Genomic DNA, 13728 nt, shown 5'->3' with positions numbered 1-13728 from the left:
AGTATCTTTCATCAGCACACAAAGGTAGAAAAATGGACTGGCTTTTTTAAAACCTTCTTTATTAAACACTTCACAATCAAATTTTCACAATCACAATACTTTATACTAGGTCCAGCCAATGTATGAGCTTGTAACATCACGAGCAGACTGCATATTACTACTCGGCCTGAAAACATCAACTCTACATATCAAATGGAAGCATTACTTATTATCATATTGTAAAGAGTAATAACTATCATATTTACATTTACTAATTATAAACAATAAGTAATTAATTCTTTTGTAACCTTTATTTCTACTAAATTATTCATTTTTAATAATAAACAAAAGCTTACTTGAATTTTTCTTCATGCATCTAATTCAAACTTCTAACAAGTTCACCATCCTCACTAAACGAATCACTTTCACTTTCATTCTCACTTTCACTATCAGCGTCTACATATATAATATAACATTCTGTCATTTCATCTATCAGTGGTTCCAGTTTTTCATACTTTTTTCAATACTTTTTACTTTTTCACAAAGGGTCTCCAGTCATTTTCAGTCATGGAATTAATTTTCTCTGTAGTTTTCAAAATTTGTGAAAGAAAATGTTGTGTTATGACACACCACATGTCTTTGTATGGCTGACCATACCATCTTAATCAGATTCAAATCAGGATGGTACGGTGGGAGTCTAAGAACACGATGCCAATGTTTTTCAAAAATTCATCAAAGTAATATTTTTGTATTTTAGTTTTATGTAACTTTACATATTCATATAAATGTGGTTTCAGCATTTTTTTACTATACAGGATACGGATTTTCTCCAGCTTCTTTCAAAATAACAGCTAAAGTTGATTCACTGCCTTTAAAATCAATAGATGACTGAAATTCTTGCCTTATTTTTTTTAAAGTAGGTAATTTATTCTTCTTTGAATGAAATTCATTAACTGTTCTTTTAACTACACCTAAATCAAAACTGTCCAGTCCACTGACAGATTTCAAATATCATTCATATTTTTTCAGTGTGTTAAAAGAACATGATTGGGATGTTGATTGAAGAATATGTCTTTTTTTTTCTCTTCTGAGTTTCTGAATCTGTGTTCTTGATATCCCACAAGCAGCAGCAGTTCTTTCTTCACATCTTTGAATGCCAATTATAAGTTTGTAGTCAGTTAATTTACCTACTTTTAGAGCTTCTTTTTTCATAAAATCATAAGCATTATTGATAATTTCACGTGCTTGACTTCTACGTTTTGTTTTCTTAACTACAGATTTAAATTTACCCATAACAAACCACACTAATAACACATGAACAAAAATAAAACAAAAAATAATATATTACAAAAAATTTGCAAAAAACAATGAGTAATTATAAAATAATATGACCGCACAAAAAACACTATTCAAATACCTTCACTGAACACGATATATATGGACTAAAGTTTATTTCTTCATACACACATTGTGTACTTCTAAATCCGGATCTAATCGTGACAAAAGATTTCTAACTACATGTATAAATTTTTATAGGCCTATGCATAATACCAATCAGAGCATTAGTCACTGGTTAAGGAATTGTTATTGTTTACAAGATTGAGTTATTAAGCATTTTTATACGTCTAATCAACTCAAGTGAAAAGAATTAAACACACAACAACATAAACGTATTGTTTGGGCGCCCATCTTGTATGTAAGTCGAAAAATGAAATAAAAATAATAATTACGCACAAAAATAATGTTTTGGAAACAACAATATAATGAGATTTCAGCATGTGACGTTACAAGCTCGTAGCTTCGCTGGAACAACTATACTCTTAATAATAACTATTATTATTATAAATATTTACCCATATACAGATTTGAATCTTGACTGTGAGAATATATCTGTGCAATAAGTAATCTTTGGAAACGCAGAAGAAGATTTAAACTTGGAGAACGTTCTTGAGGAACTCTTGAATCAGGAGATTTCATTGCAATTAATTTAGCCTGACTCTGAGATAGACAATTCCTATAAATAAATAAATGTATAATAAATAAGATCATATTTATATATCAAACCCCAAGGTTTTTATAATAACAATATTTTGTTTTATTACTGAAATAATTTACAAATATAAAATATACATTTCCAATAATTGACTACATAACAGCAAATTCAAATGTCAAAAAAAAAAACCATCAGCTATATCATCAGTGACCATTATTGAGGTGACCTAACTATTGAAAAATATTTAAATGTTTTTGAATTTGAATCAATTTTTATTATATACACAAATATTTTTAAATAAAACTATTAAGTAAATTATTACCCCTAACATTATAATTTAAAACTTCTCCCTAACATTATAATTTAAAACTTCTACCACAGATTTTGAAATAAAAGTGATACATTCAAAAAAGCTATGTAAACTTAAAATGTAATCACAAATTCTGTAAATGTATGAATTACAATTTTTTCTATTACACAAAAAGATATTAATTTTATGACAAACCAAACATCAGTAAAAAAAAGTGTATACATTCCCACACATACACAATATTAAAAAATTGGAATGCTGCATTCTCAATACAAATTTTTCTTTAAACTTCTGTCGATAATTTTAAAGCAAGGAGATGTACATTTATTGAAGAAAAAGACTTCAAAACACTCTATAACAAAAGTTACACACATGTAATAGATAGTTTCCCTATGAAACCTCTAATTTCTCCAATATAATAGAAAACTTTAAAACTGACAACACATATTGAAAAACAAAAAAATTAATGTAACTAATGTTTAAAGTAAATAAACTAATGCATAAATATAAATGTATAAAGATAACTTCTTGTCAATACCATAATATACAATTAAACAAATAAATAATACCAACAGTTACTAACAGATACAAATAAAATAATCTTCAAAAGTTAATAAGAGTAAAGATTTTTATTTCTCTGACCTTCAAAATCCCAAAAAAAGCAGATAGTAAGTTAGTTTTCAGAAAACGTAACAAAATACTCAACATTCAGATACTACTGGATCATATAAAAGAGTAAAATAAACCTTGCAAGCAGAAATGAATATAAACTGACTTGCTGCTACAAAAAAAAAAAGAAAAAGTATTTCTATAGGATGTTGCATCCCAACAACTGATGGTGTAACATCTCAAATATTTCACGAAATACCATCTTAAACTAGAAAATATGAAACATGCCAAACCCATACTTAGTACAAACCAGTTCCTATAAGTTACTTGAGTTAAATAATACTATGTACATCTTTCCTGCATCCCCTGGCACTTACTGGTAGCAAAAAGACCAGTCAGAACCATTTGAAATTATTTAATTTGTTTAGCATCCGGAACCAACAAAAGTTATTACTTCAGAGAATGAATGAGGATGATATGTATGAATGTAAATTAAATATAGTCTTGCACAGTCCAATGTCGACCATTCCTGAGATGTGTTGTTAATTGAAACCCAACCACCAAAGAACACTGGTATCAATGATCTAGTATTCAAATCCATATAAAAGTAACTGCCTTTACTAGGATTTGGACCTTAGATCTTTGAAATAAGCTGATTTGCGATGATGAGTTCACCACTAGACCAAAGCAGTGGGTTATGGATTAAGTAACTGTGGAATATGTAGCAAACAGTTTTGATATTATTAAAAGAAGAATGTAAACAGGGAATATTTACTGGAAATATTAACTAATTAATAATTAATTAGAACTGATTTGAATAATATTTCAAAAAAATCTGAAATCATACAAAATCTTAAAAAATATAAATCTATTAAAAACTAATACAATTACAATACCTAAGTAACTGTTTAACTAGATGTAATAAAGGAACAGTACAGGTATATTTTTCACTTGTTTCAGTATCCACACACTTTCCATTATCTGTTAATTCAGCTAATTCACCTGAAACATAAAAATGTAATATTTTAAATGTAATAGATAACAGATTTCTAACAATAATAATAATATGTATTCAGAAAATTCACCTGAAACACAGAAATTTAATAAATATTTAACATTTAATTATAATACATAATAGATTTTCTAATAATTTATCACAATCAATAATATGAAAATCATGTGAAAAATAACATGAGTTTATCCAAACATTTAACAAACAACTAAATAAATATCTCCTTTAAAAAAAAATCCTTTAAAAGTTATAGCAATAATTTGTTTTTTTCTAAAAACCCACCTCATTTCCACCCCCATGGTCTGATTTTGGCCATTAATGAACTTGACCGAGATTTTGGGTCGAGTTATTTTTAGGGAACAATTTGAAAGTGATAGGCGCAAAATTACGGCAGTTACTGTGTCCATAAGAAAGTGAATATATATATATATATAAATGTATATATAAACTTTTGAACTGATGGTGGTTTTGGGGTCTGGGGGATGTGAAATACGAAGATATGTCAAAATTTTCCAGAAATCGAATCATGGTGCCCACTTACGATAGGTAGCTTTCTTAATAAATCTACCTAATAGTAAGTGTATATTAATACAAAACATAAAAAGAAATTTATTAAACTACAAGAATATGATTTATTAATTAAACATCAAAATAAAAACAATTTTCCAAAATAAAATTTATTATATAATAACATTGAAATTGTAAAACCTTTAATTGCAGCTTCTAATGATGCTTCAAGACCTCCATCTGCCATAAGACTTGAAACCAAAAGGTCAGTCATAAAATGATGCCCCTGACTCATATTGCTTGCATCCCAGTCTATAAATCAAGACAGAATAAAAAAAATGTCTTATTAAATAAATAGATAATATACAAGAGGGAACAACACAATAACAGTAGTAAAAAAAATATGCTATCTTCTCTTTAAACATTGCAAATAATACAACACTCCAAAAGCCTTTTCTTTGTTACAGTATGGAATAATAAACAATTGTACAAAAGAATAACATGATTTACAGATAAACTCACCTAGTTTCAGTGACAAAATAATTAAGTATTTTATGAGCTCTTTTGTGCCTTGGAACTTATGCAGGCAATTTAAAATTTTCATATAAGTGTTGGCAAATATCTTTTGAGAGCAGTCGCAATAGCAGGGGGTAGTAGGGGTAATCCAGGCCTTTAGAATTTCAATATTTGTCACTGGAAATGAATATGCTGTGTTTTTGCCCCACAATATATATTTAGTGAAATTATATAGTTAAAACAATGGCCATGATGTAGGATTATATCATCAAATCAAATGGACTGGAAAGATTGCACTTAAGTAAGCTATGAACACTCATCTGCAACCTAGCAGTTTCATCTAGTTAAAAAAATCATTATTGGTTAATAGTCTTCTAGCTGAACTGCAATATTGTATCCAGGTACATATTGCTTGAGATTGTTGTTATTCTTCTTATAGTCTAACAAGATGCTTGATGTTAAGCCATTAAGAAAACAAACCTTCTAATATTTGGATGTTAGATCCACCTCACGCAGTAGGGTTTGGCATGTGCTTATTAACAACCAACCCATTTAATAAAATGATCCACTGATTTTATTGTCCATTAAATACACAAGATGAAATCTTTGGGCAGGCTCTCTACATCTCTAACACTACCCAGAGATTCTCAGACTACCCACAAACAAACTTGATGTCTGTTCAATATACCACTGATTCATAATGTGAACATTATCTCCTGAAAATGTAAACATGTTCAAATAACTGTTACCACTGATACAAAAAAAACTTATCAACAAAGTAACTTGATGCTGAAGATAACCCAATGAAATTAAAAAGATAGTTTTTAACACTGTACGCATGTAATTTCACAATTTGGGAAAAAATGTGTGGAGAGTAGTGTAGGATATTTTTAACTTAAGCAAGAAGTAATGATGAACTGCTCTAGACTCTTGAGTAAATAGAATCTGCATTCAAATACATGGAGCACTATTAAAGAAAACTAAACAACATTTAATAAAAATGTAAATATTCACTGTTAATATAGTGATTCACTCAATAAAATGAAAAAAGTATCTTAAAAATTAGTCATTTATGCAGGAAAAACATACCCAAGTAAACAATTTATTATTATTATTATTATTATTATTATTATTATTATTATTATTAACTAAAAAATGTATTTTATTCACAATAATAAATAAAATTTGGTAAGTCTAAAGAAATAAATGCCAGGGATCAATTAAAAAGGTGTGAACTCAGATAAATTCAGAATTTTTTATACTGAAGGAATTACAAATATAGTTTAAAAAAAAGTCAAAAGACTTGACAAAATCATGAAAAAACTACTGCCACACAGCAAAACTCACCTGTTCCAGGTAATAAAGCAGATAATGTTTTTGCACGTTCATCAGCAGTTGGTAACAAGATACTCCAACCTGCTTGAAGTGTTGCCTGTGCAGCAGCTTGAATTGACTCCAGTACGTCAGTTCCACTAGCCAATTCAACAATTACATGTTTTAGACTTGTTAAAAGCCCTGAACCTGGTGCCATACCAACACTTCGTACATCAACATTATGACTTGTCATAGCATGAAGCTGTAAGTGAAAAGAAATCAGTGTTATAATTATAAAGTAAAAAAAAATTAAGTAGTTCAATAAATGTTTTCCTTAAACAAGAAAATTGCTACAAAATAAATATTTCTTAAAGATGTATAATATATATATACACACGCGCGCACATGCGCGCGCGCGCACACACACACACACACACACACACACACAAACACAGTGTTTTAAATGAACAACAGAATATTTGACGGGCAATCACACTTGCTTTTCAAATATAAATATGTACAATATAGATTCTCCAAAATCTATTTCAAACACCAGCACCACATCTAATAGCACAATATTACAGCGCTCTCAGTAGCAGTATTGGAAGAAGATTGATTTAAAACAAAAACTAACTCAAACGCAGGTAAAATTTAAAGAGTATTTACCTTAAAAATAAAATATACTGTAGTCAATTATAAAATCTACTCTAACCTTTTTAAACACAGTATGTTAAAATTGTCAAAATTGTACTAATTTTATTATCGTTCATGAATCTCTCAATATACAACCAATTAGTCAACAAAAAAAACAAATAACTATATCTCTGAAATTTTTTTACATTTAGCTTTGCTAAAAATTACCTGTGAAGACCAATTATGTACGTTTTCATTTACATTATCATTCATTCGCAATATAATCTCATCTGATAATATAATCTCATCTCATCTTGCAAAATATTTCCTACAATGTACAAGTTATATAGAACAATTACGTCTTAGAGAAGTGGGGCATTGCTTTCAAAAAGCTCAAATAAACATAGTTAAAATAAAAAACAATCAGATCGAAAGCTTTATTCATGATCTTACTGTGCTTATCTCTTAGGTTTTTACATTTTATTCTTCATAGGTTTATTAAATGTTCTGGTATTTTTCTTAACAAACAGGACAACATCCAGTTTAAGAAAACATTCTACTGAGATCTAGAGTTACACTTTTCTGAAATACAAAGAAAAATGTTATTTTAAATTTGTAATTGCCTCTTAACCAGCTAACTCTAGTTCTAGTACAAAATACTTTAAAATTATGTAATGAATTACAACTATAATCAGCTGTTCTATTCAGAAGTTATTTGTACAGCAAGCTCTATAGGACCAACAACTGTGTGCCAAACCTTTTTTTATGTAAAGATCTCAAATTCCTTAACAAAAATGAGCAGGTCTCTGAAAAATTTAGTTTCAATAATCCTATACCTAATACTGAAATTAATATAGTGTTTTTTCACTAGTAAAAATTTTTTTTAAAAATTGTATGCTACAATAAAAATAACATACAACCAAAATAAACTTTCTGGTTAGTATTTGCTGATTTAAATAAAACATTTATATTTACTAAAATAAAATCGCATACAAACCTGCAACCTAATAATATTTAATGTAGCAACAACCATACATTCCTTTTCTTGTGGTGGAGGCCAATCACTGCCAGTGACCCCTTCACACACACTAGTTAAAAGTTCTTCTAATCTTACCATAGTCTCTTCACAAACATCTGTAACAAATAATAAGCGCAGACCAACCTTCCAATTATCGCTTGGGCTCCAAGCAAAACTCTGTAAAAAAAAAAGAAGAAAGAAAGAAGTATACGTAAGATTATTAGAAATTTAAAAAGACATATACACGACAAAAAAAAAGAATTTTTTTCTCCTTTACACTTATTTCCCAATATCAATGTATTATTGAATATTAGATTATTTGATGGAATTGCTGGTAGCTAACAGAGCATATTCAACTCACAAAAAGACAATGAAAAAGCACTACACTTTCACTTTTCCTATTCAGCCATGTAACATGCTGATTAAAGCCATTATTAATAAATTAGTTATATTAATAACTGGGCTCACTAATTAGTATATTTTTAGTTTAGAAGAATGAAGCTAAAAAACACTGGGTACACCTTACTTTTAGATAGGTAATGGCATACTATTTGTCATTCAGTAGCTAATAAGCTCAAAAAATAAATTCCACTTAAAAAACATAGATAAATAAATTATATGTAATAAAATAACCTTTTAAAAAACTGACTTAAAACTGCTCTAAATATTAAAAATATGTCATTTTTAATATATCAATAATTTTGAACTTCTGAAGAGGGTTTTTACAGAAGGGGATTAGGAGGCCCAGTTTAATTTTATGTCACTTCAGTTTCTAGGTTTATTGATCCATAAGCAGCCCCTAACCAGATACCACAGATATACTAGTTCTTCAGAACCCAGCATCCTCAGGTTGCAGGATCAAACTGTAACTACAGAACCAACAATGCAGAAGAAAAAATCAAGAATAAGGAAGATTTTCTCCTGAGCAAAAAACACTTTTGCGTTATCATGGCCCAGACACAATATATTTGTTGTAAAAAATAAATGATAAAAATTTACAATTAAACATTAAATAAAAATTAAAAACCAGCAACATAAAAATACATCTTTAAAGTAAGAAGCCTGTAACATGTGCTTTTAGCACATGTTACAGGCATGATAAATCGTGCTTGAAGAGCACGATTTATCTTTACCAGGTCTCAGTATGGGGATCACCAATGCTTCTGACCAGGAATTTAGAAACACCTGTTCAGAGAATATTTTATTGTAAATAGACAGAAGATATCATAATGCATTATTTGGAAGGTGGAGAGCATACTGAACCTGATATTATCATTTCAGGAGAAGTATCACGGGAAGTTTTCAACACACACCTTAAATCATCACATGAAAAAAGACTGTTAAATTCAATTTACGAATCTTTGACAATAAAAGGCATACTTTCTACCAGTAACTTATAACTAATAAACTTAGGACAGTAAAATGATGTTAGTGAAACTGACCTAAAATAGTAACCAAACATGTTCACCACATCAATTGGTGGTAATGAGAATGCTGTTGCTTTCTATTCCAATTGGCAGTGGTGACTATCCTAATCTTCATGTGGCCCGTACATTCCTCCAAACAACAAATGATGGAGTTGTCCAAGAAATGGTATCAATGTAGTTTAGCCATGAATTCTGCATAGCATACTGAAACACTCGACAGCAGCAAACAGCCCTCACATTGTGATAGGCACAGAGTATTTCTGTCGTAGGCCTACGATTGAAATTACCCAACGCTCTGCAATGATTCCTCAATGCCCTCCTGCATTCATCGTTCCACCAAGGAACAGAAGTCCGTCAAGGTTTTCCAGATGTTAGGGAGATATATTCAGTTGCATTATAAAGTATCAGGTGTGCAAACATGGAAAGTTGGTGCATCATGTTTCATCACTTTCATTCACTGGTCACTTTCATTGAACTGGTTAAATAAATCTTTGTATCCAATCCAGTCTGCCTTCCCAACCACCCATCTTTGTAGCTGACACCGAGGTAAATCACAACCACTGACCAAGATAATAACTATCTGTGATCGCTTTCAAAATGTTTTTTTTTTTGGAAATGCTCCAGTGAAGACATGGAAATAGTGATGCTGAACACAACACGAAGACGTACTTGATGAAGATGACACAAACGTGAACAAGCCATTGTTCAATAAGCAGAGATCAAGTTCTTCCTCAGTTGATCAACTAGCCCTCAACAGCACGCCACCTTGGTTTTCCAGATGTTAAGGGGATATATTCACTTGCACTATCAAGTATGAGGTGTGCAAACTTGGAAAGTTGATGAATCGCTTCACCACTTTCATCATATTGGCTAAACAAATCTTTGTACCCGATCCAGTCTACCTTCCCAACCACCCATGAGGCAAATCACTATTACTGACCAAGATAAAACCAGTCTGTGATCGCTTCCAAAAAAAAATGTTAATTACATTGAAATGCCAAACTGATCGTAATTTAGAAAAGACTAATTTTAGTTCTGATTCTTTAATACTTAAATTGCCAGCTTGATTCTATCAAATTAGTATTAACATAAACATTTTGAAAGGACAGTCCCTCTAGCTTTGGTTGTCTGTTTTTCCCAATGTTGCACTAAGTGTAATTTTAGTATATTGATGTTTTTTAAATCAGTATTATGACAATGCAGAATATCAATCTGAATTTTATTTTAGTTTGATTTATTTAATTTTTATCACCACATGTTCTGCAATTAATAATGTTATTAAAATAGAGATAGAAGGAGTTAATGGAGAAAAATAGTCCAATTTATTAGTAAGTTTTTTTAAAATGTTTACACTCTTTTCATCCAGTTTTACTATTAAATATTTTTTTTTTAAATTTATTATAATTTTCAGACACAAATCAACTTTTATATATCCTACTTTTATATATACATTTTTAAACTAATAGAAAGATATAATAAAAATAAATAAAAATGTTTTATAAAACAAATGCACTTACTTTATTAAGTATCTAAATAACGTTATTTTTCATTAATTTAAATAATAACATTACTAACTAAATTATAGTACATACATACCTGTGTTGGACCACATGCAATTCCAACAATATTTTTTCCACGTAAAGGTGTAACTATACAAGGTTCATCACTACTCTGATCACTGTGGCCTAATACTGGCTCGCTGCATAACTGATATTCCTTCTTACCCCAACTATAAACTTCACCAGATTCGGTTAAAGCTAATACATGAACTAATCCCACAGCAAGCTCTTTAACTCGTTTACCTATATAAAAAAATAAAATATAAATTTAATTAAATAAAATATATTTATTAATTAGTAAAGACAACTTAAAAGCTTAGCCATAGTAGAAATTAATATTCTTGATCAAAGTATTCTAAGAAATTCCCTCAAGAACAAGAATCTTTTTTTTTAATGCTGATATTAATAAAACAATATAATAGTTACAAAGAATTTCATAATTCAAAAATATTTAAATAAATTCTCTTACCAGTTCAAAATAACAAAATACAGAGAAAACTCTAGTTTAATGACTAAACTAAATGTTGATGAGACCAGAAAACAGCCCCACTAAAGTAAGTCCCTATTTTATCACCACTAACAGCTGTCCATTTCTCTTAAGTCATATTTCATTGAATATAGAAGTTTCCAGAGGATTTTTCTTTAGATTTCCAGAATCATTAAATTTTATATTTCCAAAACTGTTAAGAATCTCCTAAATGAAAGGAAATCAAATTCAGAATTTTCAATAGATATTTATTTTATTTCCTCTATAATAATTTTGCAAACAACAAATGCTCAGATTACCACAAAACATTAGATTTCAAATATAAATTTGTTCTTGAGACTTCCAGCTTAGACAAAATTGGCTACACACAGATGTTTCCATTAACACAATCTTGTACGTGTTTTTCGACACGTACACATGTCTTTTAGGAACAAATTTTTTTATGAATTATAATACTATAAAATAAAGGTTAAATTAATATCTAAAACTATCAATTGAAAATTATTTTAAATACCTTTAAGGGCTTGAATTAATTTTGGAAATCGAACATGTTCATCCGAACCGTGACCAAGCCGATAATTATCACCCTTACCCCAAGAATATACATCTCCGGGTTTTGACAATGCAATACTAAATTGCCCACCACAATATACTTTAGTTATCTGAAATAGAATTTTTTTTTAAAAGATACAAAAATCATAATAATTTACAAATAAACATCATTTATACAAACATATAAATAATATTTACAAAAAATAAAAATGTTTAATTGGTACAACAGAAAAAAAAATGATTGATTACAACTAAAAATTAATTATTTTCTTAAAAAAAAGAAGAAATTCAATAGAAAAAAAATCAAACTGCCTATTTAATTATAAATTTTAATAAATGATGCCTTTACCAAAAAAAGAGAATGAGTTTGTATATATTACTACACATAAACTGTTACAATTTTTCCATGGAAATAAAGGAACTAACATTATTAGGAGGAAATTATTGGAAGTATAAAATGTAAAACTCTGGTGTTTTTTGGCTTCATAAAAACAAAATTTAATCCATTATTTTATACTTTTCAAACCTATTTGATAGCAGAATATGAATATAAAATGGTCTAAACTTAATGCATATGGACCACATTATTTTTGCCCCCTCCCTCGACAGTTCTTGTAACCTCTGTTAACTGTTAATGAAAAATGTTAACATTTATAAACATTTAATCTATATGGTACTTATACTTTAATCTTGTCATTTTTCTAATATATTGAAACATATAAGTCCACTGTTACATAAATGTATTTTTTTCAGAAAACTATCAATTAATTTTCATCAGTTTTATATCAAACTACTTTCATTCAAGATTAAGAATAGGTTATCAGATTATTCCATGAAGTGAGAGGTTAAGGTAGTCAAGTGAACTCTGGGTCTCTTCATTTAAACTGTTCCAGAAAACAAACTGCTCTTCATAAAGCAAATGGATCTTAGTAGTAAAAATCAGTAAGATTCATTTTTTGAAGTGAACTTAAAAATCAAAATCTCTTTATAAAAGAATTTTTGTTTCCTTATAAATGTTATAAAATCACGATTAATTATTTTACACATACCGGTTACATGTTGCTATGTGGTTCTTTAAATATCATTTTGTAATAAAGGGACTAAATGAAAAAAATTATTATTTTTCTTCCTGAAACTTCAAGGTCATGGTTATTTATACCCATTGTTGCATTTTTTTTCACCAGTAATTATGAAATTATGAAAAAATTAAGGAAATTTGCTGTCACCAAAATTACTGATTTAACTTAGTATTTCATGTTATAATAAAAAAAAAATCACTTAATTTAAAAAAAAATCTCAATCACAAAATTAGTTTAATGATTCATCACTCGGATGTGGTTGTGTCTGACTAGTTATGGCTATCTCCATTATTTAATTGTTATAGATTCATACCAAATGCTCATCTAACTGCATGCAGAAGTATTATTTTGTTCTGTATTATTTAAAAAAGTTATCTTCTTCAATGTATATGAAAACTGTGCTTGGAACCAAGTTGGGCAGCTGTCACATAAATTTTTGTTTCGTTTTTCTGGAAATTTCACTTCAGAAGGTATAAATTACCTAAGTCACTAAAGCAAGTTATATGGAAATAACAAAAGCTGTGTAAAAAAAAAGGAGCAACAATTTGTGCTAGAAAATGTCAAGGATACTGATCAACAACACTTAAAGATGTAATTGTGATATTAAATGAAATTCATTAAGAAAACATAAGAGCTAGAAGGAAACAGAAAAATTATTTAAAGGATTTGTTATTTCAGTGTAAAGAGATTTCTTTTTATAATATTGGATTCAAGTTATGTAATTTTCATACAT

The 13728-nt window shown here is 28.8% G+C and overlaps 1 protein-coding gene across 3 annotated transcripts in view; it reads right to left on the bottom strand.

The window, feature by feature from the left end:
• The window catches only part of HERC2 (E3 ubiquitin-protein ligase HERC2), a 276358-nt gene that overhangs the window by 187155 nt on the left and 75475 nt on the right, over nt 1-13728 (bottom strand). For all 3 annotated transcript variants that reach the window (XM_075372110.1, XM_075372111.1, XM_075372112.1), the window contains exons 15-21: nt 11879-12026; nt 10915-11120; nt 7871-8068; nt 6274-6502; nt 4612-4722; nt 3788-3893; nt 1833-1993 (exon numbers count right to left, since the gene is read on the bottom strand). In XM_075372110.1, the coding sequence (XP_075228225.1) occupies nt 1833-1993; nt 3788-3893; nt 4612-4722; nt 6274-6502; nt 7871-8068; nt 10915-11120; nt 11879-12026 (1159 nt within the window). The remainder of the gene's footprint in view (nt 1-1832; nt 1994-3787; nt 3894-4611; nt 4723-6273; nt 6503-7870; nt 8069-10914; nt 11121-11878; nt 12027-13728) is intronic.

This window comes from Lycorma delicatula, chromosome 7 (genome assembly GCF_047948215.1).
Source record: "Lycorma delicatula isolate Av1 chromosome 7, ASM4794821v1, whole genome shotgun sequence".
NCBI classification, from domain to species: domain Eukaryota; kingdom Metazoa; phylum Arthropoda; class Insecta; order Hemiptera; family Fulgoridae; genus Lycorma; species Lycorma delicatula.
The sequence above is the reverse complement of the archived record's forward strand: the minus strand, read 5'-3'. Positions and strand labels throughout refer to the sequence as shown.